General features: G+C 36.2%; 2 protein-coding genes across 3 annotated transcripts; one reads left to right on the forward strand and one right to left on the reverse strand.

Moving 5' to 3' along the window:
- Positions 1–345: 345 nt before the first annotated feature.
- LOC129096904 (C3a anaphylatoxin chemotactic receptor-like) lies at positions 346–10,508 on the reverse strand. Of its 2 annotated transcripts, none has more exons than XM_054605597.1 (3): positions 10,377–10,508; positions 4,522–4,702; positions 346–3,136 (listed from the first exon to the last, which is right to left on the reverse strand). In XM_054605597.1, the coding sequence occupies exons 2-3, from the start codon at positions 4,693–4,695 to the stop codon at positions 2,279–2,281; spliced, it is 1,032 nt and encodes a 343-aa protein (XP_054461572.1). In that variant the 5' UTR covers positions 4,696–4,702; positions 10,377–10,508; the 3' UTR covers positions 346–2,278. The 2 variants fall into 2 exon arrangements, with proteins under 2 accessions (XP_054461572.1, XP_054461573.1); XM_054605598.1 differs by lacking the exon at positions 10,377–10,508 and adding an exon at positions 4,746–5,212 and having other exon boundaries at positions 4,522–4,662.
- Positions 10,509–13,027: 2,519 nt separating this feature from the next.
- On the forward strand, positions 13,028–26,502 carry si:ch211-171h4.5 (myelin-associated glycoprotein). Its single transcript, XM_054605568.1, has 12 exons — positions 13,028–13,081; positions 13,540–13,593; positions 13,739–13,947; positions 14,453–14,606; positions 15,638–15,795; positions 16,687–16,843; positions 20,128–20,264; positions 21,194–21,332; positions 23,699–23,798; positions 24,021–24,039; positions 24,845–24,922; positions 25,736–26,502. Exons 2-12 carry the CDS (start codon positions 13,545–13,547, stop codon positions 25,823–25,825), a joined length of 1,290 nt encoding a protein of 429 aa, XP_054461543.1. The 5' UTR covers positions 13,028–13,081; positions 13,540–13,544; the 3' UTR covers positions 25,826–26,502.
- Positions 26,503–27,931: the final 1,429 nt, after the last annotated feature.

A 27,931-nucleotide genomic window follows, 5' to 3' on the forward strand; every position in this document is an offset into this window, starting at 1 on the left:
TCCTCTTGGGCTCTTTTATGTGATTAAGAAATGTCTCTAATGTTTAAATAATTTGTGTGCTTGCAGTAAATGGCTGTGATTATCATTTCTGCTCTGACCAGACAGTAAAAATAAATACAATGCTCTTGAATTTGTTCAGGAAGTTTGTTCAGGAAGTCTGTTCAGGAGTTGCTGTATTTGGGAGAAGGTCAGCAAACTTGCAATATGGTAGTTTCTTAAAATTCTCTACATCACTAACACTTATGTCCAAAGACAGAAAATAAACAGCGTGTTAAAGACGCTACAAGAGCTTTTTATTGCAGCTTTTGGCACCCAGCGTTGACACCTTTTGCACAAATAAACTGTTCAATCACAGACTTCCTACAACTTGAAAATCTTTTATTTTCATATCACAGTTTCTCTATAATCATATTTACAAATTAATACAACATGTGTTCCAGAAATGTACAACAAAACAAGTAGAAAGGAAAAATCAAAGTGTAACATTGCGAGCTTTATAACATTCAACGTGATGCAGCTGCTACGGAGCACACAGCAGAACAGAAATACCATAAAACCTAAAGAGCTGAGCTCAAGATAAACAGTCTGATCGCTCATACGTGTATCTCAGTGATCTACAGAGCAGGTCCAGCTGTGTTTTATGAGTCGGTTGCTAAGGACTGATGTTCATTGTGCTTCTAGGCTTAATTTTATTATCATTTAAATGCATGACTGTCCCATAAAAGCCATAAATGCTCTGCCCACTTCTGCACAAAGCTTACAATCACACTCTTTAAACCCCTTTGAACATCTCTGATGGTAGCAAACAAAAAATGTGCAGGTAAAACCAAGTAACAGATGATTACAAATGGATTTAATGGACAGTTTAAATCCACATGCCCTTCAGTCTGACCGCTGTACACAAGACAGCGCCAAGTTATTACTGTCTTTCCTTTTAAAAGTCTCACTTCCCCTCTGCCTTCTTTCATTTTCCACCAGACTCACCACAGTTCCACTTTCCATCTGTGACTTTAATCACATGCATCAAAACCCAACTTTACAGGAAAATCAGTATGTCAACATCCAGCCATTCCGTCTGCTCACTGTAAGGTCCAGGAAATATTTACAAAAGTGAAATTTTCAAATGCACCCAAAAAAGTAAATAATACTTAAAAAGTCTCAGATTTTAAAGGACCAGACCATGCATGTTTTTTCCTAGTACATACGGATTTCTGAGAGAGAAAGGCACATTTTATAACTTGCAGTAATGCAGCTGTGAGCAGAACCTCCTTCTATTAAACCAACTCAAACTAAAAGTAAATTTATTACGTCACATTTGTTTTTGTTTCGTTTGTCTCGTGACTCACTGTCTTTCCAAAATAAACTTCCAACGTCAGTTAACTTAGTTTTTATGTTATTTACCTAACACAACTTAGTTAGGCTTAGGATAAAATACCTAAGTTTGTACCGTGAAATAACTACTTTTGTTACGCTAATGTGTTTGTAAAGTTCGGAAGTTACGTAACAAAACTGGGTCTCACATGGGACATGGACAGTGGTTTCCTTGGTGAAAGTCCTGTTTTTGTTTGACAAAAGACAAACAGGCTCTAGCACTTTTAAAGGACTAATATGTATGCTGTTGTTTATTGCATTAAAGTGTTTGCATCTGACTGATGGCATCGCATTTGAACACACCAACAGGAACTGGACTGCATGCTGATATTTGTGAGTCAGTTGTGATGGAACATGCATCTAACGCAAGTTTCAGATCTCTACAATTTCACACATTACTAAAATAAATTGAAATCAAGTGTAAAAATAATCTACTTTATGTACAATGTTACAACAGTGTATGAACCAGGCGGCAACCTCCAGGTCTGAAAAGTGAATCCAATGCTGAAGTGCCTTAAAACTTGCAATCTTTCTGCTGACCAACAGGGGGTGACTCCTCTGGTTGCAAAAATAAGTTTGATTGTATAGAAGACTATGAGAAAATGTATCTTTTCTCTGAGTGTTGAATAAATAAAATATATTAGATGACTCAACTTGAATTATGGGGACATAATCTTAAACGTATCCAGTAAAAAAAAAAGTATGATTTTGTGGAGATCTGATTTATCCATTTTTAGCTTGTTGTCTTCCTGTCAATCTATGTGTTAAACCACGGCCACTTCTAAACCATCCAATCATATCTGAGCGATTTGATCTAATTCGCACGCCCAAAAAAGACGATATAACTGCATGAAAGAAACATCAGTATGTACCTCAAATGCTCAAAGCTGTGTTCTTGAAGAGAGACTCAAAGGTTGTTGTCTGCCACGACAACAGTTTTGTGTTTCCACGCTCCGCTGTCATCCAGAGAGTGCTCGTTGGACTGGGTCGTCTGTCCATCAGTGTCGTCCGCCAGAGCCCTCTTGTACACCGCCGCCAGACTCTGCCTGAACCGCCCCCTCATGTCCAGCCCCATGCAGAAGTACAACAGCGGGTTCACGCAGCTGTTAAAGAAGGCCACACCTGTCGCCAGAGGCTGCCAGATCTTCACCACCGCATTATTACTGTCTACCATCTTCACCAGCAGGAGGCAGTGGTACGGCGCCCAGCACAGGAAGAAGGCGATGACTAATGAGGCTAGTATGCGGAGGGGGCGGGACTTACCCGACAGGCGGGTGCGCCGGATGCCAATTCCCGCCAGAATGTAACAGATGAGGATGACCGTGAAGGGTAACAGGAAGCCGCACAGGAAGCGGATGACGTAGAGAACCAGTTTGGTGTTGCTGTTGTCCTCCTTCACCTCCAGAGAACACTTGGTGATGTTGTTCTTCACGTAGACCTGGCGGTAGATGAAGTACGGCGTGCTGAAGATGATAGCGGCGCTCCAGACCAGGACGGCCACCAACCTGGCGGCCCACAGGGTTCGTCGCTGCTTGGTGAAGAAGGGCTTCCAGATGCAGAGCGCTCGGTCCAGACTGATCACGGCCAACAGGAAGACGGAGCAGAACATGTTGGCGTATTTGAAGAAGCCGTTGAACTTGCAGACGAAGGTGCCGAAGGGCCAGTTGTTGTTGAGGAGCTTCTTTATGAGGGAGAAGATTCGCGTGAAGCAGAAGATGAGGTCCGCGATGGCCAGATTCACCAACCACACATTGGTGACCTTTGGCTGCAGAGGAAGAAGAGAAGAAGAAAACAAGGAAAGGGAATAAAGAAGGAACGAGGAGAATTACTTAGTATTACATTTTTAAGTGAAATATGTTTAGTCTTTGATTACGTTTGCTTTTGATGTTTCTCGTCATTTCTTAAATGAGTCTACGGAAGTTTACGTAGGGCGAAGGTCGTTGAATCAGTTAAAAAAACAACTTGATCCCACAGAAATGCATGAAATGACAACAACCTCTTAACGCATTACAAGGTGATGGCCCATAACATTTTATAATTACGCATTGGCACCATGGAAACAATTTACATTATGTTTAAGCAACAAAAACATTTATTTAGGTTTAGGGGAAAATGTCACAAATGCAGACCAATCGAGGCTCCACGATTCTCCGTTCTTATTGGCTGTGGGAGGTGGAACGTCCCTGTGTTTCGTCTTCTATCAATGTCCCTGCGTGTGACGTTCGGTGGAGGAGTACAGCTTCCCATCAACGGCTCTGTTTTCGCCCTTAATAACTCTACAACATTTTGGGACACTATCGACGGTTTCCTGTTTTTTTTACAAAATATAATCAAGTACTTTGTTGCCTTAGATAAAGAACGAATTACATGCAATCATATTTTTATTTGCTGTACTCTAATGCTAGGGCTAATTAGCTCTACCCTGCAATGTGCAAACATGGCTGCTTGTTTCCGTTCATTCTACATCGATCATCAGCTGTGAGCTTCAGCCTCAGTCTAATACGTAGCTAACACATAAATATCCAAGAACCCTCTACATAGTTCTCTTTTTTAAATCAGTTGGAGATTTAAAGTGCAATGGAGACAGAGGTTTGCTATCCACAGCTGAAGAAATCAGTTCTTTTGGTTTTGAGATTAACAGGCACCGAGTTGGTTTGCAAAAAGCAGAAATGAGTTTGCTATTTGTCACATTTTGCATATCACTCTCCTAATTAAAAAAAAAACACTGCTTCTATATTTTAACAGCTTTCTTCCTGAATCACACATCTGTGAAGCACGGATAAATGTGTTGTGTCACACCACAGAAACAATGTTTTATCAGGCCAAATTTGAATGATTGGCTAAATCTGGTAAATAAAATTAGGTTGCAAAATAGTGAAAAAACATAAAATAACTCAATTGTGCATAGACTTTCCAAATGTTATCGGACCAAATTGATCAAATTCTGATAGTAAAACAGGTCATTTCCAAGGTTATTTAAATTTTGAACATTTTATCCACTGTTAAATAGCCACCAGAGACCGACATGGCTGGACAGAGAGTAAAACTTCATGAATTATTTGACCAGAATGCCAGAAGGCCAATGCACCAAAGATAAGGACAAAGAGCTTCAGAGTAATACATATTTTTCTCTATTTCTAACTCATCCACCTTGAGCTTGAATCCGGCGACCCAGATCACCATGGAGTTCCCCGTAATGCCGAGCACGATGGTCAGACTGTAGAGGACGATGGAGACGTTGTCCATGATGGCGGCGATGTCCATCGTTGTCGCCTGGTCATTCTCGGAAAGCTTGAGGATGGGAAGGGAGGCGTTGAGAGACATTGTTTGGCTGGAAAAAAGGAAATCAAAATGTTAAGCTTCTGATCTTATACCTCCAGTTTCTAACAGACAACGAGGAAAGAAATGTATCAAGGCGACGTGAGCTATGTTTTTTTAAACATGACAGAATAAAGAAAGATCACATGCAAAATCTACCACGATCTGACACTCGTCTCCTTTATTGCTAATCATCTTCATCTCTGGCGTTTACATAATTCTTGCGAAACCCTCTTTGAGTGAGTCGTCAGTTTCACAAATGATTGCATGCTTATCTGATGAAACAAAGTTTGCAAAGTTCTCAATGCATGTGCAACATTTAAAAACCTTGCTCTTTGAAAAGAAAAGGAAATAATTCCTACTGTCTAGCATGTAAAAGGGACTTCATATTGATCATTTACAACATTTAAAAATTTTGCACTTCAAAATTAAATTGTATTTTTTTTTTTTGCTCTCCTTTTACACGTTTCACACTTGCAAAAAAAAATCGATGTCAATTAAATCAGCTGAAAACACAAAATTACAGCTTCCCAAATCATAACAACACAGTGTTTTTTTCCAAGTTTGTCAATGATCTGTTTTGATCTAAACACTTTTTATTTTTATCTTAAATTTATTTATTTGGACGCAAGATGAAAGCTGGTGAGCTTGCTTCATCCAACAGATCATTAGAATATCCTATTTCTATGGTAAACTATTCAACATCTTCATTACAAAGAAAACTCCCCGTGTTTCCTTCCTGTTTTATCTCTTCAAGCAGCGCAATGAGGACGGGTTAAAGGGCAACCAAAGATGGTCTAAAAAGTGTTTGAACGCAGCATGGGTTTGGGTCACTTCCTGTTTTACTTTCGTGCCAAAAACACTCAAGACTTTCACTATATCACAATGTGCAAGAAACACTTCTCTCTAACGAGCAAACTGTTTTAGTCACAAGAGTAAATCTGCAAATGATGCTATAAAAATAGACATTAGATGTACAGTACAGTATGAAACTGTGTGTGTGCGTGACAAGTCAGATATAACCAACTGAGTCATTGTGCTTCCGTGTCTCTAGATATGCCAAAATGATGCTATATTTATGTGCACGTGTGTGTGTGTGTGTGTGTGTGTGTGTTATGGCTTAAAAAGCATTCATGGGTGTGTGCTATTGATCTGTTCACACTATTTAATGTTCCCTGGTACTTTTACTGCAACTCAGACAACCGATGAACCTTTTGCGTAATTGTTGAACTCCAACTCCAAAACCTCCACGACAGTTTAATAACATATCTCTGTAACATCTCAGGTCTAACATTTGTAATTTGCATTCTTACTAAAAAAGATAAATATCAGTTTTGTCTCTGTGTGTCCAACAAACGCAGCTTTATCTTAAACAGCAGCAACAGCCATACTGGTATTGATACCAGCCATACTGGTATTGATACCAGATTGTGTCACCACAATAGAGTAGAAAAAGTGCGAGATGCGATCATCTTTACGGGTGTATAGTTGAGATAAAAATGAAGGCAGGGTTTGAAGATGGCTGTGGTTTCTGCAGGTGCATCAGATGTAGAGGGGTATGACTTTACACCGGATTTGCCGTCGAGGCTGGTTGCAAGATGGTCTCGCGTTTTTAAGTATCAACTTAATATGCAAGATAAATACAGTTTCACCATCAAAGTGCAAAGCAGAGGACGTTACAGTTCATATGACCGCACTGATGACTGGTATGAGAAGCTAGTTGCATAATTATACAACTGAGCAGGAAGTTTTCCAATCGATGTCAATCACTTAAACGGATGAGACAAAATCGTTTTTTAAACTAGCCGCTGAATAAAGTTAGATAAAAATGTAAGATATACCACACACTTTGGTTTATGTGAAAAGAAAATACGTCATGTATATGATTCACGATAACAGTGTTTACCACAATCTGACACTCGTCTTGTCTTTTGCTTTGGGGTTCATGCTTATCTGATGAAACTGATGCTCAAGCAGACATGGTGCAAAGTTCTCAATGCATGTCCAACATTTAAAAACCTTGCTCTTTAAAAACAAAAGGGAATAATTCTTACTGTCTAGCATGTAAAAGGGACTTCATATTGATCATTTACAACATTTTAAAAATTTGTGATAATAATTTACAGCATTTACAATATTTAAACATTTGCTTTCCTTTTTCACGTTTCACTCTTGCACTGCGGTTTACCAGCAGCAAAGGAAAAAAAAAGAAAATCGTGCAACAACTCAACTTCTCAAGAAATGACACGGAGAGAAACTGAGTGAGGCTCGTTGAGCTCTGATTAGCCATAGGTGATTCTATTTCTTTAATAAGTGCGTGCGAAACAGACTCGGTTTGTGCACCAACATATTTTAAATGCTTGGCTGTCAACACTCATGATCCTGAGACAGGTAGTAATCATACTGTGAAACACGATAATTACAATAATCCACTGCATGAAATAATAAGTATGTGCGTGCAGGAGGTGGATCAAACACTTACAGAAAGTCTGAGTAATGATTTGTATTTGTTTACCCTTTGCTGGCGACATCTATCTGTTAAAGTTATGGCTTTTTGTTTTCATTTATTATTTTCCTCACGTTTTGATTCAGACATTGCAGGACATTTAAACAAAATAAAATGATGCTTGCACAATATTTGGCACCTGTGATAAGTTTGTGATGATAACAAAGAAGAAGTTTCTCGTCTTTAATGCACAACAGTTAGAAAAATTCATATAGTTCTCAGGCTTCCTCCAACAACGCTCATACGAATATGTTTAGTCACACACAAAATATATATATAATCTAAGATAAAAAAGTAGCACAGAAGTTAAAGGAATATAAAATATAAAATATAGTAATAGATATTTGATAAATCATATTTTAGTTTTTTATATTAGCAGTCATGTTGACTCATCAAGCATCACAGATGTAATTGATCAGGTGATTGTCACTTCTCAATGGAACATTTTGTTATTTACGAGCTTCTAAAACTCACTTACATGGAACGCTGCCGCCGTTAATGTCATTCATTCCACCTGTGCTTTTCCTGCTTTCACAAGTCAGAATATCTGCAGTGAGAAGTCTGTTCAGACTTGTGACACGCTGAACATGTTCCTTACGTTCAGCCACATAAGGTTGCACTCGTGATGTTTATGTTTTTAATTAAGATGAAAATGAAGATGATGAGCTGTTTCATTTTCAGGGTCCTGATATTTTGCCTACTCTGGGACACTTAAATAAAAAAAATACTGTTATTGTTACGAGAACAGGCTGGTGTCATCCAGCATTTGTAGCTATACCTACAAAATAAATAATGCAACATTATTTCGTATGTTATCCACGTAATCATGAAAGTATAGAGAATACAAGAGCCCAAACAGGGCCCTTGGTAGTGGAGGTGGTTGGTCAATAAAGAAAGTTACAGGAGACATGTGTTCGTTCTCCGTGTGAAACGAGAAGTCACTGTTAATTTATTAGTCACGTAACTTGCGTAATGTAGTTACGTTACTTCCGTGTTTATTTTAACCCAAATGACGATCCTTTCAAAAACATAACCGAGTAGTTTTGTTGCCAAAACCTAAATAAGTATTTCACAACGTTTTCCTAAACCTCACTTAGTATTTCACCGCCTTTTTCTAAACCAAACTAAGTTGTTTTCCTGTGAAGACAGATGATTATTTTGATAAGACCGTATGCATATAAGGAGCAGAAACTGATAATTGTTGCTCGATTTTTTGCGGAAAACGCACTAAAATGAGGAATAACTTTTTACCAATATATCAAACAAACACACTTGTGAAGAAGATACGTTGAACAAGTAACATCTGTGCTTTTGCTACGATGAAAACACAAAGATGTCCGCTGAGCAAAAGGAGTTGAAAAAGGCGGAAGTAACTTTTTGTGAATAAAATAAAATAAAAGAAGAAAACTGTGATGAACAGTTGGAATCTTTCATGTACAATATATAGTAATTTAATAAAAAAATATGTAAGAAATGTAACAATCGATGGTATAATTATGTGTAAAGCAAACCAACACAGAGAATTATCATCAGACTCTTTAGCCCGTGATGTGCTGTTTAGAGGTCGAGGTCATTTCCTGTCTTTCTTAAGGTCACGTTATATTTCTGGGTCCGACTAGCGAGGCCAGCAACGTTTTAACTTATCAAACACATCGCTACTTCACAGCTCAGTGTTTACGCATCACTTCCTGTCCACCAGAGGATGATTCCCACAAAGAACGACCACACAAGGGATTTTTTCTCCCAGCAGATGTGCATGTTCAAATTAAACGGGCGAAGAAACGAATTAGACTGTGTCACTGTTGTTTTGGTTGTTGGCATTAGATTTTGGCATGATGCATCACTGTTCTGGGCAAGTCGAGAGGAAGCAGAACAAAATACCACAGAAGGAAAAACACATTTATGAGCCCACCGCTGCTCATTAAACAGCAGTTCACCACGAACACTGTTTCTATTCTGATTCTCAGTCCGCTCCAGACAACCACGAAGCTCCAACCGCTGTGTGGGCTACATCAGTCACTGCGCTGTGGTGGGAACTAATCAAGTTAGTTAGAACTAATCGTAAGTTTAACATTACAATAACTCTCCCACTGTCTGCAAGAGTATTATGTAAACATTGAATTAGCAGTCAAATGTATCACAAGTAATTTGTTCGTGCAAAATTTCGCAAATCAAAATTGAAAAAGAAAGACATATAACGACGTTCACACTCACACAAGAGAAAATAAAGCAGATTTAGTCTTTGTTGTGGTGGAAAGAAGAAATGGTCTGAACCCAATAAAGATTTCCTGTTCTGAACCATTTTAGACTTTTCACACCAACAAGCCACAGATTTGTTTTGCTTGCAGCTCCGGCCAAAAGAACCAAAGACCTCACTGCTTCAATGTTTGAAAAATGACAACTTTAACTTCACAAACACAGAGAGTGTTTTGAAGAGGTCATGGATAAATTTAACCATGATTGTTGTGTGCTTTCTCTCATTTCAATGACTTTTTTCTTAATCGTAAATCAGCTTCTAACTACATGTTGACAATATGGTCATCTAAACGCTGATGAAATAGTTCCATGTGACCAACAACTTGATGTCTGTTGACCTTCTGACCTGATCGGCCTGGAGGTCGGGACCCCCTGAAGGGCTCACAAGATAAATCTGAGATAGAAAATAAAGGACATAAAGAAAAAGAAATTCATTGCTGATGTTTTTTCTAAAATGGGGTAAAAGTTTGGTCTTTTCAAGCCACTAAAAGCTACAAAAAAAAAGAGAAGGAAACAACTTTTTTTTTGTTAGCTGTTTTCTGAAAAAGCAAAACACAACAATAATATATAATATTACAAATATTTTCAAGTATTATTTTCCAGCATCTACCTGACCCAGAAGTGGACGTAGTCACTGTCACTGTTGGTATTTTGCAACCAGAAGTAATAATGATTAAGTGATAAAGAAGAGTGAATCGACATGACAACGACCTTTTTAAGAAAAGCTTAAAAAAAGAATTCATTCATTATTTTACACACAGTGCATTTTCCCTTCTCAGTGATAGGATAACGTGTAAAGGTGATGGACTCTTGCTGCACACTTTCATCACAAACACGCGTTAGCTTCAGATACTAGTCAAAATATAATTGCACCATTCTTCCGCTACATTATACATGTGTGTTTATTATTTCCGAGCTACATCACCTTTATCAGTCAAAAGTCAACGATGTTTGATCTGCGACAGACAGGATCGGAAAAGCAGACTGATATCCAATTGTGCAGTTTGATGGCAGGCAAAAATGTTCACCACCTCTTCCTCAGATTATGTTTACATATCATCTGCTTCAGTCTCAGTGGTCAGAGACAGAAGAGGAGACGCCTCTTATATGTGTGTGTGTGTGTGTGTGTGTGTGTGTGTGTGTGTGTGTGTGTGTGTGTGTGTGTGTGTGTGTGTGTGTGTGTGTGTGTGTGTGTGTGTGTGTGTGTGTGTGTGTGTATGTGTGTTCATGCACAGTGAAGTTCCTCAGTACCTCTGTTACTTCAAGCGGTTTTGCTGCCAAAAGCCGGACATGAGTGTGTGTGTGTGTGAACCCTCTCCTCTCTCTCTCTCTCTCTCTCTCTCCCCACACACACACACACACACACACACACACACACACACACACACACACACACATAGACCCTTCCTCTTTCTCTTTCTCTCTCTTTTTTTGTCATGTGTGTCTGGCTGCATCTTCCTGTCTGAATGCTTCTCGTTTCCTTCGCACAGTCACACTCACTCTGTCTCCTTGTATTACACGCACACACACACATAAACACACACACACACATAAACACACACACACATAAACACACACACACATAAACAACACACACACATAAACATGTGGATGACCGTCTTGCGTTAAATATACAAAGACAGAGAGCCAATCAGCTTCCTCTCAGCAGGGCCGATGACCTTGTGTTATTAAAACAGATAAATCAAGATAATCTTCATTATTCTACAAGGAAAACATTGTGCTGCATGTTGGACTTTGATGAAGTTTTTAAAGTAGAAGTGCTTTCATATTGATTGCAACCTAATGTTCTGTTCCCACACATCATAAACTTTTCATTGCTGTTGACAGTAAACAGTCATATAGGCTTCCAGGAATAGAAAGTAAAGAAGAAGAAAGAAAGCACAGAGGGGCAGCACTGCTGGTGCAACTCTGGAGTAATAACAACAAAAGAGAAACAAATAAAGAGCAAAAGTAAAAGTGTTAGATTTTTGGTTATTTTTCATTCTCAGTTTCAGCTGTTTCTGTCAATCAACATGAATGCAGATCAATTCCTGGATGTTCCTTTTAAAAAATAAATGAATCACAAGCCCTGAAGTGCACAACGTGATGCCCCAGAAAACAGAGGGAGTTACTGCAACCTTAAGTGGGTCATTAACGGTTTCCATTCACATTAAATAAACCACCTGCCTCCAAGAAATGTTTCAATGTTCCTCCTTCTTTCGTTGTCCCCTCGGCCAATCGGGTCACTCTAAACAGAGCACATGACCTCCTGATGTTGCAAAAAGATCACGACAAAAATGTTGATATTACAAAGAGAGGAAGTCATTCAACAAACAACAGCATGTCAGATATCCCATATTACAGAAGAGACATGTTTAGTATCACCTTATATTTCAAGATTTCTGGACAAATCTCTACTAATTCAAAAGCATGGTTTCTACTTATGATTAAAGATTAAAATAAGAAATGTATTAACTCTAGAAGGCTCTATACATTCTACAAGATGTGCACATTTATAGTACAAACACTGTTGATGTGTTTGTGTGTGTGAGAGTTACAATTATGATTTTTGGGGGATTAGGGTGAAGATTAAAGTGTATAGATAAAGATTATAGTAAGAGTTTGTGTGTTTAAGTGCTGGACGGAGGAATGCATTATGTCATTTATAGCCCTCATAAGTATTTAATCATAGACATTTGGTCGGGGTTGGGGTTATGCACACAGAAATATAGATCCCCATCAGTCGATATGTCTCCGAATGCTGCACTCTGGCAGCTCAAACACAGGCCTGCAAACATCTAATTCAGCTGCTTGTGCTGCCCTCTAGTGGTAGAAAGTGGAGTTGCTTTATTATGATTTTAAAGCCTTGCTATATATTGAATATGTGTGTGCAGAAATTAATACGCTCACCTTTAGTGGTCAAGATTTCAGCATCCACCACAAAACAATGGAGGATAATGGAATTTTGCTTTTGTTTGTGACCAATAACCTGCAAAGCTCTCTGGCATTCACATTATCTGTGGTTATACTTTGTGTTTAGTTGGAAAACATTATCATAATCAGCTTAACTAACAGTATGAACATTGTGAACATCATATTTGTAAACGTCAACATTGACAGTGTTGTCAGTGTGAGTGTGTTAGCATCAATTCTGTTAGCATAACTGTGGCTAAGTACAACCACTAGCTGTAGATATATATATACACAGTGTTTTAAATGATAATAATATTACAAAATAACCCTTTTCAAAATAATGAAAGATTTTTGCCTTTGTGAAAGTTTTGTCCCCTATTGCTAATCTTCCGGTTCTAAAGTTTACACTCTTTTTTCCTGCAGACATTTCAAACCTGAGCCTAAATAAAACACACCAAATGCCCCTAAAGGTAATTTAAAAAATATTATTTTTTTGTAATGTCAGTGAACAATGCTTTAAAACCTATTGTTCCAATCCTGCATTGTGTCAAACAGACAAATTAACATGATTTCACAAACACCACACAGCACAGCCACGATTTCACCACAGACGAAATAATGTTCCTAACTTCCTTTTTTAAAGATATACATTCCTCTTTCACTGCACAGACACACAACTGCATCGAACTCTGATTTGGGTGAACTGCTCATCAGCAGGTAAAAGTATCTGAATGTGTGAGGAGAAGTCGGAAATTAGGTTTTCCTAAATAACTCTACTTTAATGTCTGTTGATTAATTCAAAATGTTGTGTTTTGAAAACAATTGAAACGTTTCTCTCTGGAAATGAGTGGGAATTTACATCTGTATGACTTATTTCAAATTTCTTGAAGTTTGCATTTGCTGTACAATTTAATGTTTTTATTTTAAGTTCCATTAAATAACAACATTCACAAAATGTCATATATTTGTATTTGCTTTCCAGAATGTATTTATCTTTCAACTGTTGTCGGAGTACATTTTTTCTTTTGTTGTTATTTTTTGTACATCATAGCAGATTTTTTTAGCTTTAGTTCATGTCCATTTTGTAATTTTTTCTATCACTTAACTTCTTTTTTTGTTGTTGTTTAAAAGGTGAATGTTTCATCTTAAATTTAAACTTTTTTCATGTCGTCCAGCTGAGATGGGTGTTGTTCTGGCGGTTGATACTTTGCTCATCGCTCTGATGCAAGGTCAGTGGTTTCCTGTTTGCTCATGTCACTTGATTTCAAAAGGTGGAAGTACAGATTTGTTTTGTTTGCTTTTTCTAGTCAAATAAAAGATTTTAAAGCCTTAAATCTGCATTTTTATAAAGGTGTACATTTTGCCCCTTTCCAGCTGTCTTTTGTAAAACCTGGGAGGTGACGCTGCCCCAAAAGGTCATGGGCATCAGTGACTCCTGTGTCGATGTCCCGTGTCACTTCGACGTCCCCAAAGAGCTGGAAGCAAACATCGTAAACTGCTCAGACGGCGGCATTTGGAGTAAAGGAAACATGTTCGGTCCTCCCTACTACACTGATCGCAATCCTTCCATCAACAACATAAATGTAAATCTCTGAAACAACACTTAAGCACCTTGACTAAACCGCTTTGTGTAGCAATTCTAAATGCTGTACTTTGGTGACACACAGTGGAGGAATGATTTAAGTTCGACTTTGTAACAACTAAGTTGTCAACTTGTTTGTTTTTGGGTTAAAGAAACAGGATATCACATTTTAGTAACTGAGTTTAAGCCACGCTAGCTGTTCCCCTCTACTTCTAGTCTTTATGCTAAGCTAAGCTAACCTGACTCCATATTTAACGTACAGACATTAAAAGTGGAATCAATCTCCTCTAACTTTGGGTAAGAAAAATTGTTGACATATTCCTTTAAAGTTTGCAAATGTGTATGAAATATCTGGATAGACATGTTTGATATTAAAGTGTCCGCAGGCTGTTGAGCGCGTGATCCTGAGTCATCCTCGTCTTTAAACTTGAGCCAGACATACTTGGTATCTTTAGAAACTTTCTGATCCTTCACAAAAAATGTAATATAAAGTTTCATGCTTTTAGGGGCGAACACTCGGGGACTTGACAAAGAAGAACTGCACTACAATGTTCTACAGCTTCCCGAAGAACTTCAGCGACATGTACTTCTTCAGGATCGACTGTTTGAACAACCTCAAGTTCAGTTTCAGAAATGGCGTCATGATTAACATCCCAGCAGGTATGAATGGATGAAGAGATCAGAAGTTGGCCCAAAATATTCATCACTTAATGTTGGACTTGTGTTTGTGTGTTTGGTGGCGAGGAAGGATAGAATATATATATGTTTGTTTTAGTATGTTTAGATGAAGAGACAAAAAGATGAGACTGGAAGGAGCAGCCTACAAAAATGAAATAATCTAAGTGAATCATGTTTTGGGACTTGCATGGAGTTCATTTTATTTATTTTTTTAAAGCAGTCACTCCCAAAGCCTGGTTCGGGACCTACAGTTGGGTCGCAGGAGATTTAATTTGGGTCGGCAGATACATTTGCAGGATTTCCTCCATAGTCGTTTATTTAACAGTGAAATCTGCAGTACACCTTTGAGCCACATGGGGGAGCCTAAATGTTCTTATTGTTATGATTTGTAGCCTACTTATAACATTCAACCTAATATGAAAGGCTGGTGTCTTTCATATATGGTGGCTTGAAAAAGAAAGAGTTTACTCCGTCAGAATGAATTCATTTGGTCTCATTAATAAAGATTCAAAAATGTCTAAATGTTTTCAAATACACAGGCATAAAACAAAAAGATGTACAAACGTATATCTCTTCTAAATGGCTGGTTTTCATATACATACTTATATTATCAAGATAATATAAGTAAATGTGGAAATGACAGTACAAAAATGGTGAGGGACATTTATTTATGCATAAATTTGCTCTTCTTACAATATACATTTGTGAATTGTGTCTCAATGGTTTGTCATTTTTAAAAAGGGTGTATCTAGAAAAAAACGTTTAGGAAACATCTGAATTAATACGTTCTATTATTATGATTCTTTTTTCCACAAAAGAGTCCAACTCAGAAAATAAAATATCTCTGTTATCAAGTCAAACCATCAAATGACATGAAAATTAAATTGTGTGTTAGCAAAAGCACAACTTGATGTCTGAATAATTTTTCTGACTTTTGTTAAAGTTCAAATCTGTGTCTCTAACTGTATATCTTTGTACTTCCCTGTTTGATATATCTGATTCTTCATCCACAGAGGTTCCTCCCCCAGAGCTGACCCCTGTGGGTCAGGTGTCAGAGGGAGAGCAGGTGAGGCTGCAGTGTTCAGTCCTGGTGCCCTGCTCCATCCTGCCCCCCTCCATCACCTGGCTCCCCCGGGACAACTCCAGGCAGGAAGAGACGCAAATGCAGCAGGTGAAGGAGCGCTTATTCATTCATTCATTCATTCATGAATGGCATTACACCACATACTAAAGTATTGTTCATGGGAGAAGCTACAGGTTAATATGTTAAAATGTAACATGAATCATGAAACTTCCCCAGTTGATAACATTGTATATTTTTTTCCTGAAAATGTTAAATATGCGAATAAAATATCTTATCTGTGCCACTTTACAAACATTTCCAGAATATAAATCTGTTCATTGGATAAAGTTGCTAAATTCTTATTTCATTTGTTGACCTATTAGATTCAATAGTTTTAAAGAAGGAATTTTCGATATCTCTTTGTATAACATTTATTTTAAAACTATATTTGCAAGTTACTTTATAAACAACCATATAATCTTGTTATCAAATTGGATGCATTATATAAGATTAAACTACCCAACTTTATATAGGGGTTAAACTAAGCTCCACTGCTGTCTTACATGTGTCATAATATCACTTTAATATAATGTTATTAATAGGGAATGAATACAAAATAAAACAATTCATTCAAAAGTCATTTTATTTTTAAAATATTTTTAAAAATATTTATTTTTTGTTTTTTTGCTGATGATACTTGAACTTATGTTTATAATGTCAAACATTTATTTCTAATGCAGTATATTACCGTTTAATTTACTTGAAAAGAACTTCCTCCTCCACTGTTCACTAATTAATTTACCTTACAGTTTCTCAATTGTTAATAATCATGCTTTTTTTTATCAATTCAAATGTATTTTTATTATTTTCCTGGTAATGTTTTGTTGCAGTATTTTTTTGACAGATTATTTTTATTCAAAAAGATTATACACAGTTTTTATCTTTTATATCATCAACATTTTAGTAATGTAGACGGTTTCCTCTCTCTTTTACAAAAAGGAGAGTCCGTATCATCAGACGATGATGACGTCCACGCTGACCTTCAACGCTTCAGCCGACCACCACAACCAGAGCGTCACCTGCTCCGTCTCCTATCCGCTGACTAAAGGGGGCAGCAGCCAGCCGTCTGCAACCACTCTCAGACTCAACATCCTGTGTGAGACACTCAGTGCTTGTCTGCAGTAATATGAGCCATGCTGAGGCTCAAATGCCACATAAACATAGTAATAACATGATCAATGATTTACTAAAGATGCTGCTGATCCATGGGAGGAAATACAAATGTTACAACAGCAGAATAAAACAGCCTGAGCAGCCGGGTAGAAAAAGGATAAAAGCAAGACAAATAAATTAGATATTATATATTAAATAAACCCCAAAAATGAATAAAAAAAGCTGTATACATTACGACACCTCTCAGTACAAGTGGTCCAAAGAAACCAGAGCGGTCCTTTTACCCAAGTTTTGTACTTCAGCATTTTGAGGTAATTTACTAGAATATTTTGAATCAAGTTAATTATATTATTCTGCTACTTTTGCTTCTGCTACACTACAATTCAGAGGAAACCCCTTTATACTCTCCACATTTCATTAACAAACAGAATTTATTGTTGGATTAAGATTTTACACAAAAACAAATTGTGTAGAGTTTATAAAACACACCAAATATAAAACATTAACTTTCCAGATGGTTTAATTTGCAAAAAAACTCAAAACAGTTTGAGGCCAAATAATCCAACATTTCACATTTCACAAAAAATATCTTTCATTTAATTTAGTAGATCTTTATTATTCATTAATCATTTTGTGACCGTTTGAAGGTGCCTGACCCCTTTTTTTGAACCAGTTACCTAACTGTAATAAAGAAGATAAACCAGTGCCAATATGTATATGTATGTATATGTATATGTATATGTATATGTATATATATATATATATATATATATATGTATATATATATATATATATATATATATATATACATATGTGTATATATATGTATATATAGTGTATATATGTATATACTGTATATATACATATATATGTTTATATATGTATATATGTATATGTATATATATGTATATATATACATATATATATATATATATATGTGTATATATATACAGTATGTATATATATATATACACATACATATATATACATATAGATATACATATATATATATATATATATATATAAATATATATATATATATATATACATACATACATATAATGAATAATAAAGTTTTACTAAATTAATTGGAAGATATTTTTTGTGAAATGTGAAATGTTGGATTATTTGGCCTCAAACTGTTTTGAGGCTTTTTGTATTTATATATATATATATATATATATATATATATATATATATATATATATATAATCACTTCAGTGTTTTTATATTATTTAAATTGAACAATTTAAGTCGAGGCTCATAGGCAGTGGTGGAAGGCGTACGAAGATCTTTTACTTAAGTTAAAGTAGTAAAATTCCTGCACTTATTATGCACAATAGTCCATTTCAGGAAAGAAAAACATATATCATATTATTTGATCATAATTATCGATGTAAATATCACTTAAATGTTGTAGCTGACACTATTTTATACCACATATATCTTCTTTATATACTTTTTCAGCAGCTTAATCTTATCGTATTTTATTTGTTTATTTAATTCATACTCAGAATCTGTGAAAATACTAAAGTTATCAAGTAAATGTGGCGGAGTAAAAAGGATACTTCTCTGTGAACTGTCGTGAAGTAAAAGTACAAAGTAGCATAAAATGGAACCACTCAAGTAATGAACCCTTAAAGTTGTACTAAAGTAAATGGAATTTGATCTTTTGGTTTTGGAACTTCTGAATAATACCAAGTAAGTGCTGACTGAATTATTGATTGAATCATTAACTCACACATTTGACACTTCCTTTCCTGCTTCCTCATTCCTGCCTCCTTCATTCAACGCTGACTTATCGCCCATTAAGTGGATGAATGCGTTAGACATAATACCATAATACCATGTAGTTTGTGAATACGGTCGACTTGTTTCAACATGACTTTGTCTCACTTTACCTGAAGGGGATTTTTTATTTGGCACAAAGTTTTTCTTTGAGCAGTCAGTGTTTGAAGAGCTGAACTTGTCTTAACTTGGTGTTGACGGAGGTAATTAACCGTTGAATTTTACGGCCGCAAGCATGACACAAAGTACCTTTGTTGCTGTACTGCAGGCCGTGGTACTGTGTTTGAGATATAATGCTGGTAGAAGTACTAAAGTAAAGTAATAATACTTTGTTACAATTAAAAGGCATTAAGTGTAAAAGTATGAACATCAACATATGCAGAAAGTAAAACTACCAATTGTGCAGAATGTTTTATTGGAGAACAATGTATATTCATTTTTATTGCAAAATGTAATTATTGGGTTAACCCGTTTACATGAAACATCTTGTTTTTAATGGGGTCCTCAGGCATTAAACATGGAAGTTAACAAAACATTTAAGCAAAAAAAAGTATCAAATAATGCTAATAAATTTAACAATTCAACGACAGAATAACATTTATATTATAACATAAACAAAGAAAATCACAAAAATGCTCTTTTTCCATCCCAATCCCAAACAACACATACATAATTTAAAAAATAATTAACATAATAATAATAATATAATAATAATAATAATAATAATAATAATAATAATAATAATAATAATAATAATAATAAAACAACATCATTTTAAAGTATTGAGTCTATTTATTTACTGGAAATGAAGGCAAATACAATCAAAAGCAGGAACAGGTAGATTCTAAATAAGCAATTGAAGATATCTTTAAGTCATGGGAAAAAGTAATCAATCTTAATAAATTAGGCAAATTATTAAACTCTGATTTGGCTTTAAACTTTAAAGCAGGTCCGAAAACTTATTTTCAAATTCTAGGCATGATAAAAGTTTGTTGAGTGTGTCTAATTGAATGTGATGATTTGAACAAAACTAAACTCTGACCAATGAACAAATATAATTGGATATAATTACTGATGCAGTTGTATATTTAAGGTTTTTTTATATCAGAGGGTAGTTTTAATTACTTTTATATATATTGCTAGTGGTAGCATGTGTCAATAAAGTCTCATTTTATCTAAACGTTTACATCATTATCTATTTATTGCTTTTATTTTGTAATATTTTTGTATTGTTAAATTAAATAAATGTACTGGACTACAAAGGCAGTGGCTCCTTTGGGCTGTACAAATAAAAAATAATTGTATTGACAAAAAAAGTTATAATATTAACCTCAGAAAATGGAAAATACTAATTAAAGCTCAATACCTCAAATTTGTATATAACTTGACTGAATGTACTTTTCACGACTTTTCACAAAGCCTGCCCTTTTATTTTGCCAACTGTTATTTAACACCAAATATCACCATCTGTTTCCCAAGATGCTCCTAGAGTTATCGTGGCAACGCTCAGCACGTCAGTTCCAGTTTCTGAGGGCCGCGTTGTGACGTTTACCTGTTGGAGCGATGCCAACCCACCTGTGAGCCTCTACACCTGGTACAGAGTCGACAGAGGCCAGGTAACAACCGGCCTATTGTATTTTACTTTATCAGGCTTTTCATTTATTGATTCATGTGTAGCTCGCTACTTTTTATATGCGTATGATCATTGATGGAGATATTTATTTCATCTACTCTTTGTGGCCAAAAGTTTGTGGACAAATCTTTTACAAATATTTTTTGTGGATTTTTTAATGGAGCCGTTTGTTGCAGTTTGAACTCGGCCTCTTAGCTCCATTAAGGGGTTCTTAGTGTTTCAGCATATGATGACATATTAGACAATAGTACACGTACATGTCCATTGATAAATTATTTCCCAGTTTGGTGTTGAAGAACTTTACTGGTTTATGGGAAGAACTGGAATGCAAATTGTGAGAAAGATAAGATAAGATAATCCTTTATTAGTCCCGCAGCGGGGAAATTTACAGGATTACAGCAGCAGAGAGTAAAGTGCAAACAAGAGACATAGTAAAAAACAAGATCAAAACAAGTATTATAAATAATTAATAAAACAGTAAGGAATATTAAATAAGTAAAATAAAAGTAAAATATACAAAATATTATATATACAGACAGAAATATAACTAAATGTTTTTGGTACTGAATGGGAAGAAATCCGAGCAGCCAGGTTAAAAAAAATCAACATTAGCAGCAGATTCAAGGTCATGTCTTTTGGATCAGATATTAAACAATAAAATATTGGTTGTAATGCTCAGGTGTCCACATATATTTGACCATATAGTGTTCGATTTCCTGAAATGTTGGAAATTGGCCTTACATACTCTAAGAGTATTCTCATACTAGGATAAGAGATCTATGCACAGGTCATAAAAAACAACTAAAAAACAATGAAAAAAACCTTTGTACAACTTTTGTGTTGTTTCCCTTCAAAAAAAAAGGCCTAACTTTAGCTTTTAACTCAAACATTTATCACCTCCCCTCATAACAGTTGACTAAGATGGGTGAAGAAGATCTGCTGGTCCTGAAGGTCAGTCAGGAGGACAGCGGGGCTTATCTGTGTGAAGCTCGAACCCAGAGGGGCTCCAAGAGGTCCAGACCTGTGACTCTGGAGGTCATCGCCAATACAGGTAGACGTGCAGAGGTAACACACACCAATGCTTTATAAGAAATCGAATACATGGGAATATGAGTCACCAGCTGCTGATGATGAAATCTATCTGAGCCATCTATCTACAGTTAAGTACACGGAAAAGAGGAAACAGTGTCTGTGTTTCTGGGATTCTTTTGGGGGGGAGGGGACTATTTATAACATGTGATATCATGTTCATTCATTCATGAATGAATGAATTTAAGTGAATTGGGTTGACGTAAATTAAAGCTACAAGGTAAAGCTACATTGTCAAGTGAAGTAAAGTGAAGTAAAGTGAAGTGAAAAGATGTAAGGAAAGATCATGTAAAGCCACACATTACAGTGAGGTGAAGTGAAGTAAAGCTACAAAGTGAAGTGAGGTGAAGTGAGGTAAAGCATCAAAGTAAAGCTACTTTATGCAGCTACAAAGTCATCTAAAGTGAGGTGAAGTAAAGCTACAAAGTAAAGTGAGGTGACATTTTAAGCATTTAGCATAACGAAAATTTGTTAGCTTGGGTTGGTTGACAGATTTCAACTTCATCATGATTGTGCCTCAAGTCGAGACTTTTGATTCATAAACTGTCGGTGAATCTAATAAAATGCGATACACTGGATAATGATTCACCTGCTGATGAATGGAATCTATCTGAGACAAAAAGGATGTTAACAAGATAAAATCTACAGTTAAATACAAGGAAACAGGAAACAGTGTCTGTTTCTGGGTACTATTTTGTTATTCTTGTGAATAATATGATATGACTTGTCGTAACGTAATGTGACAAAGAGCTATGAAGCAAAGCTACTTAGTAAAGTGAAGTGAAGCAAAGTCAAGGAACGTAAGGAAAGATAACGTAAAGCCGAAAAAGTAAAGTGAGGTGAGGTGAAGAAAATCTGCAAAGTAAGGTAAAGTGAAAAACAGCTACAAAGTAAAGTAAGTTGAAGTGTGGTGAAGTGGAGTAAAGCCTTGAGGGTAGAGAGAAGCTACAAAGTAAAGTGAAGCAACGTAAAGTAAAGTGGAAAAGTTAAGTAAAGTGAAGGAGGGAAGTAAAGAAAGGTGAAATAAAAGTATTGAAGTGAGGTTTAGTGAAGTTAGGTTGAGGTAAAGTGAGGTGAAGTGGAGTGAAGCCTTAAATAAAAAGTAAAGTGATGTGAAGTGGAGTGAAGCCTTAAAGAAAAGTAATGTAAAGTAAAGTAAAGTGAGTGAAGTAAAAGTAAAGTGATGTGAAGTGAAGCCTTAAAGAAAAGTAATGTAAAGTAAAGTAAAGTGAGGTGAAGTGGAGTGAAGCCTTAAATTAAAGTAAAGTGAGGTGAAGTGGAGTGAAGCCTTAAATAAAAGTAAAGTGAGGTGAAGTGGAGTGAAGCCTTAAATAAAAGTAAAGTGAGGTGAAGTGGAGTGAAGCCTTAAATAAAAGTAATGTAAAGTGAGGTGAAGTGGAGTGAAGCCAAAAAGAAAAGTAATGTAAAGTAAAGTAAAGTGAGCTGAAGTGGAGTGGAACCTTAAAGAAAAGAAAAGTAAAGTGAGGTGAAGTGGAGTGAAGCCTTAACTAAAAGTAAAGTGAAGTGAGGCAACCAAAGTAGAGCTGAAGTGAGGTGAAGTACAGATGGGAAGTAAAGAACAATGAAGTGAGGGGAAGTGGAGTAAAGCCTCAAAGTAAAGTGAGGAAACATGAAGTCAAGTTTAAAAGTTAAGTAAAGTGAAGGAAGGGAAGTAATCAAAGGTAAGGTTAAAGCTACAAAGTAAACTCAATTGAAGTGAGGGGGAGTTGAGTAAAGCTACAAGGTAAAGTGAGGTGAGGTGAAGAGAAGCTACAAAGTAAAGTGAAGCAATGTAAAGTGGAAAAGTTAAATAAAGTGAAGGAAGGGAAGTAATGAAAGGTAACGTAAAAGCTACGAAGTGAGGTCAAGTGAAGTAAGGCTACAAAGTAAAGTGGGGTGAAGTGGAGTGAAGTCTTAAAGAAAAGTGAAGTAAAAAGTAAAGTGAGGCGAGGCGAAGTGAAGCTACAAAGAAAAGTGAGGTGAAGTACAGCTGCAAAGTAAAGGAAATGAAGTGAGGGCAAGTGGAGTAAAGCTACACTGTTAAATTAATAAAAAGTAATGTTTTTTGAGTAAATATGGGGGCCGGACAGAATGGTACCAACTGTGCGTTTGCCTTTATTGCAAAATGTTCCTCTCTGGAAAAAGACAGGACTTCTAAGTAATGAGGAAATCGCTGACTTGTGAAAACATATTTTCTCTAAAAAGGGCTTGATTGCCAAATAACTCAGAAAGATTGAAGATATCTTACATCTCATGTCACAAGGTGGAAAAGAAACAAATAAAAGTTAGGGTTTTCTCTTAATCTGCTGCTCTAATTCTGTTTTTCAGGCAGCAGCCACTGTGTTGAGGCGGTTCCATACCTCATATGTGGAGTGTTGTTGGTCCTCTACATATTGACTGTTGTTGTGGATGTGTACAAGTATCAAAGGTAACGATGTATTTGTACTGCATTGATGCCTTTTTGACCCTCTTACACATCTCACATTGTTTTGGAGGTATTGCTTTTTATTCCTTTAATATTACATCAAGATGTTGTAGTTGTTGTAGCAGCTGACAATTTATCTGCAGCTCGGTGCCAAAAAAAAGAAAAATGTTTCCTTGTAATTTTGGCTAACATTCCCTCTCTGTTTGTTTTTCTTATCTCCCCAAGTATTTCCAGGAGGCTGAAAGTAAGTGACATTTTCTCACCTCAAACAGAGAAAGTAAATGACGGCCAGACAGTGAGAAACTTCCCCCCCCGCATAGCACTTATAGAGAAGATCTGATAAGAGGTTTTGACATCCTCTGCTAGTCACCGTCTCGTCTCGCTGACATCCTTCGTCCTCTCTGTTTGACTGTAGAGGTCAGGGTGACTCATCTTTAAACGTGTGATATATGTCTAAGAGTGAGTCTCTTCCCTGCAACATTCACAAAATAAACAATTACGGTCTAATTGATTTTCAAAATCAAAGCAGTTTGTAGTTTTCCTAATAAGAAAGGATAACATGCAGAAAACAAAATGAGGGAAAATGTTCACAACTTTTAATATTTTCTGTTACTGAAGATGTCTAATCTTTTCTTGACACGCATGCAACAAATGAATGCTATTTTGAGCGTGGACATTCTTTCATGACCTCTGGGAACAGTTTACTTAACCTCAAGCTCAATTTTACTAATCACAGTTTACTTTCCTTTAACTTAATCTTTTGAAAGAAACTCTTTTGACAGTACACAGTAGTGAAAATCAGACGTGGTATTGAATATTGCTCCCACATCCTGATATACTGACAACATGCACAAGATAAAAATCCAATGCTGGAGTAAGAGTTGTTTAATCACTTTTTCCTTAACTTTCCTAAAGCCATAGTCAACATTTATGTGTCTTGGCTGTCGATGTCAAATCAGTTTAAATGTGTTTATCCTCATGAATATGAAGGAAGATGTCAGTGTGATGAACTGGATCAATAAGATTTCTTTCTTTTTCTATTTCCTCAGCAGATTGAGCTGAAGGGAGAACGCACCTACACTGATCTGAAAACCTCCAGGCCGGCCTCTGACTATGACCAACTCCAGGTATCTGCAAACCTTATATACATACTTATTAAAATCATAAATCATTTTACTCCCCACTGGTGTTAAAATCACACGATATATCCAACTAACTGTTATCCGCGCTGCACATATGAGGTCACTTGTCAAAGAAGCAGGAAGAGAAGGGTGATGAGTTGGTTACGTACCAGACATGTTTGAACATGTTGGATCATGCCATCCCTGTCTCTTACAAAATGATGTTCCCATACCATGAAACTTCATTCTCAATTACATTTCAGGGGAAACGTAATTATTTGGCATTGTTTGCAGTTTAAAACAGTTTTAAACATGAGGTTAATGAAGTTAATTGAAACAAATACAAATTGGCAAAACAAAACTACTTGTTTAGGTTTTGTAAAAAAACAATGTTTGGCTGAAAATGACAACGTTTGTGACCTTATTTAAGCTATGAACAATAAAAAAAAGAACTTTGACTTTTGGTTTCACAAAGGACGCAAAGAGCGTCTTGACCCGTGTCAAATTAGGAATATTGCCATATTCTGAATACAAGTGTAATATTAGTGTTCATGTAAAGTTAGTAATTGTGACAAAATGTTTGTTTGTTGTCCAAGTTTCCAATTTCAGACTTTGGCGTATCCTGATGAATGCAATAAATACTATGATTGGTTGGCAGTGTGTGTAGTTAATGAAGTCTTATTGGAGCGTTTGTCTGAGAGAGTGACTTTTTGTAATTGTTCTCATTGAGAGTGAAGCGTTGCCTGGAGACAAACTATTCCTGTAGTTGTGACTATGGGTAAGTTGTTTTCAATCATTTTTTTTTTTTATCCCAACAAGGGAATTCCCTGTACTGAAGCTCACAACTACGAGAACCCCATCACTCTGAAGGCCAGCTACATAAATCTACCCCCGCCAAAGACCACCTGAAGGAATGGGTTGAAGTTTTCATTTAAAGGGTCTAAATATGTTTGTTAAAGCTTCAAACTAGATTTTGTGTTTGTATATAATCCATATTCTTTATCCACTTTGTTTCAAGCATTCTTTGAAGGCATACTTGTTTTAAGCTTTTGGTGACTTTACCATCACACGTAACGAATCATTTTACTGTAGATGTCAGACATGTACTTTTGCACACATATCCTGTTATTCATTATTATACGTTTGGAAGAAACTAGAATTTATAATTATAAAGTTTTGTGTGAATGAGGACTAATAAACTTTCAAGAGATTAATTAAAGACTATTTTTATTTTATAACTTCCATATCTTTCTCTACTCCTTTTAGCTCATTTGTTATGTTCTCTAGATTTATTTTGACACTTTTGGGTCACATAACACAAGATATGCTGATGTTAACATCATTTACCACACACGACTCCGGTCACAGCGCTTCAAAGGATCTTCTGTAGGACACATAAATAGACAATGTCACTTCTGCCTCATTAAACTCCACTTTGGTCTCTTTGATCTGCAGAGCGACTCATAATCTTTTTGGTAATTTACTGGTGCACATGAACAGCTTATGATGTGGAAAATCATTAATCAGCAGAGGTTAGAATGATGGAGCGCTGAGAAGCATGTCAGACGCATTTTCTACTTTTCCCTATTACTAATGAATATTTCTTTCCAAATAAAATACCCTTAAATTATGAGCTCTTACTGACTTGTGATTTCCATTTTGGATATTTTATCTTATTGAAATAATTGGAATTTAATTGATTTTAAAGTATGTCTTCCAATACATATTGTTTTAAGTCTCTTTTTTCTTCTGCCTTTCTTTTATTTCACTTCCTCCCATGCTCGTCCATAAAATCTTAACTTAAGTTTCAAGTCTTCTTCAATACAGCATGATGTTCATTTAGTAAATGATGCTCCATTTAGAGTCAAACAGACCATAAAGCAGGGTATGCTTTAGGGCGGGGCTACACAGTGATTGACAGGTCGCTACAACGACGTTGTCCTGTCTGAGAGTTGTCCCTGATTTCTTCTAACTGTAACCTTCCACGGTGTGTTTTCCCTTCATGAAAGTTAATTATAACATTTTAGTTGCCTAAAAATTGTCTTAAACTATATTTGGTTTTACTTAGCTCCGCCCTCTCGTGACACTTCAGTCCACAAACCAGTGGCTGACGTCACGGTGACAATGTCCACTTCTTATATACAGTCTACGGTCCCATAAAGAAGCTAACGGGTGCCTTGGTGAGTGGCTATCAGATGCTAACGGGCATTGACCAAATCCCAGTATTTGACGAGTTGGGAGACCAAACATCCAAACACATCCACATCAAAACCTCCTTACATTCTGTTAAAAGTTGATCATTCAAAAGGATCATTTTCTTGAATGTTTTAAACTGAAATTGTGGCAAGATTTAACACATTGCATGTTTGAGCCAAGGTTTGTTTGTTTCTGTGGCAAAAGGCGTAACAAACGAGCGATGTGCTTTGCAGCATCCATCGCCTGCAACAGGTTGCTCCTGGCGTCTGGGACTTTTTGGTTATTTTTGACATCCATCAATACTTGCAAAACTAACAATCATTCTGTCTGTTTATATAATATTTTAGTCATTTTTGATTTTACTTATTTATTATTCTTTACTGTGTGATTACTTATTTATAATACTTGTTTTGATCATGTTTTTTACTTATGTCCATTGTTTGCACTATCCTCTCTGCTGCTGTAATCCTGAAAATGTCCCCGCTGTGGGACTAATTAAGGATTATCTTATCTTATCTTATCTTATCTTATCTTATCTTATCATCACTAGCCGTGTGTCCGAGACCCTACAAACCCTTCAACAATAGGGGAAAGACACACCCGATGAGCCAAATCTGAGACTTTTTGAGCTAGCAGACACAGACCAGGGGGGTGAAAACATGAACTCCTGTCTTAGTTGGAAAATGTAACAGCTGCGTAACATAACAGACTACATACATGATGATCTAAACCTCCTGGAACTTAACCCAAGAATGAGATCAGAGTCATGTCGAGGTCTCAGACTGAACGGCAAACATACACACATCCTCAAGAGCATGC

The sequence above is a fragment of the Anoplopoma fimbria genome, chromosome 10 (genome assembly GCF_027596085.1).
Source record: "Anoplopoma fimbria isolate UVic2021 breed Golden Eagle Sablefish chromosome 10, Afim_UVic_2022, whole genome shotgun sequence".
Lineage (NCBI taxonomy): Eukaryota > Metazoa > Chordata > Actinopteri > Perciformes > Anoplopomatidae > Anoplopoma > Anoplopoma fimbria.

Bases quoted from the DNA above. Each gene is read 5' to 3' on its own strand.
- si:ch211-171h4.5 (XM_054605568.1), top strand. From the start codon at position 13,545: ATGGGTGTTGTTCTGGCGGTTGATACTTTGCTCATCGCTCTGATGCAA. The intron at 13,594-13,738 runs GTCAGTGGTTTC...GCCCCTTTCCAG, and splicing joins GCTCATCGCTCTGATGCAAG to CTGTCTTTTGTAAAACCTGG. The intron at 24,923-25,735 runs GTATCTGCAAAC...TATCCCAACAAG, and splicing joins CTGACTATGACCAACTCCAG to GGAATTCCCTGTACTGAAGC.
- LOC129096904 (XM_054605597.1), bottom strand. From the start codon at position 4,695: ATGTCTCTCAACGCCTCCCTTCCCATCCTCAAGCTTTCCGAGAATGAC. The intron at 3,137-4,521 runs GTGGATGAGTTA...CTTCCTCTGCAG, and splicing joins TCGCCGGATTCAAGCTCAAG to CCAAAGGTCACCAATGTGTG.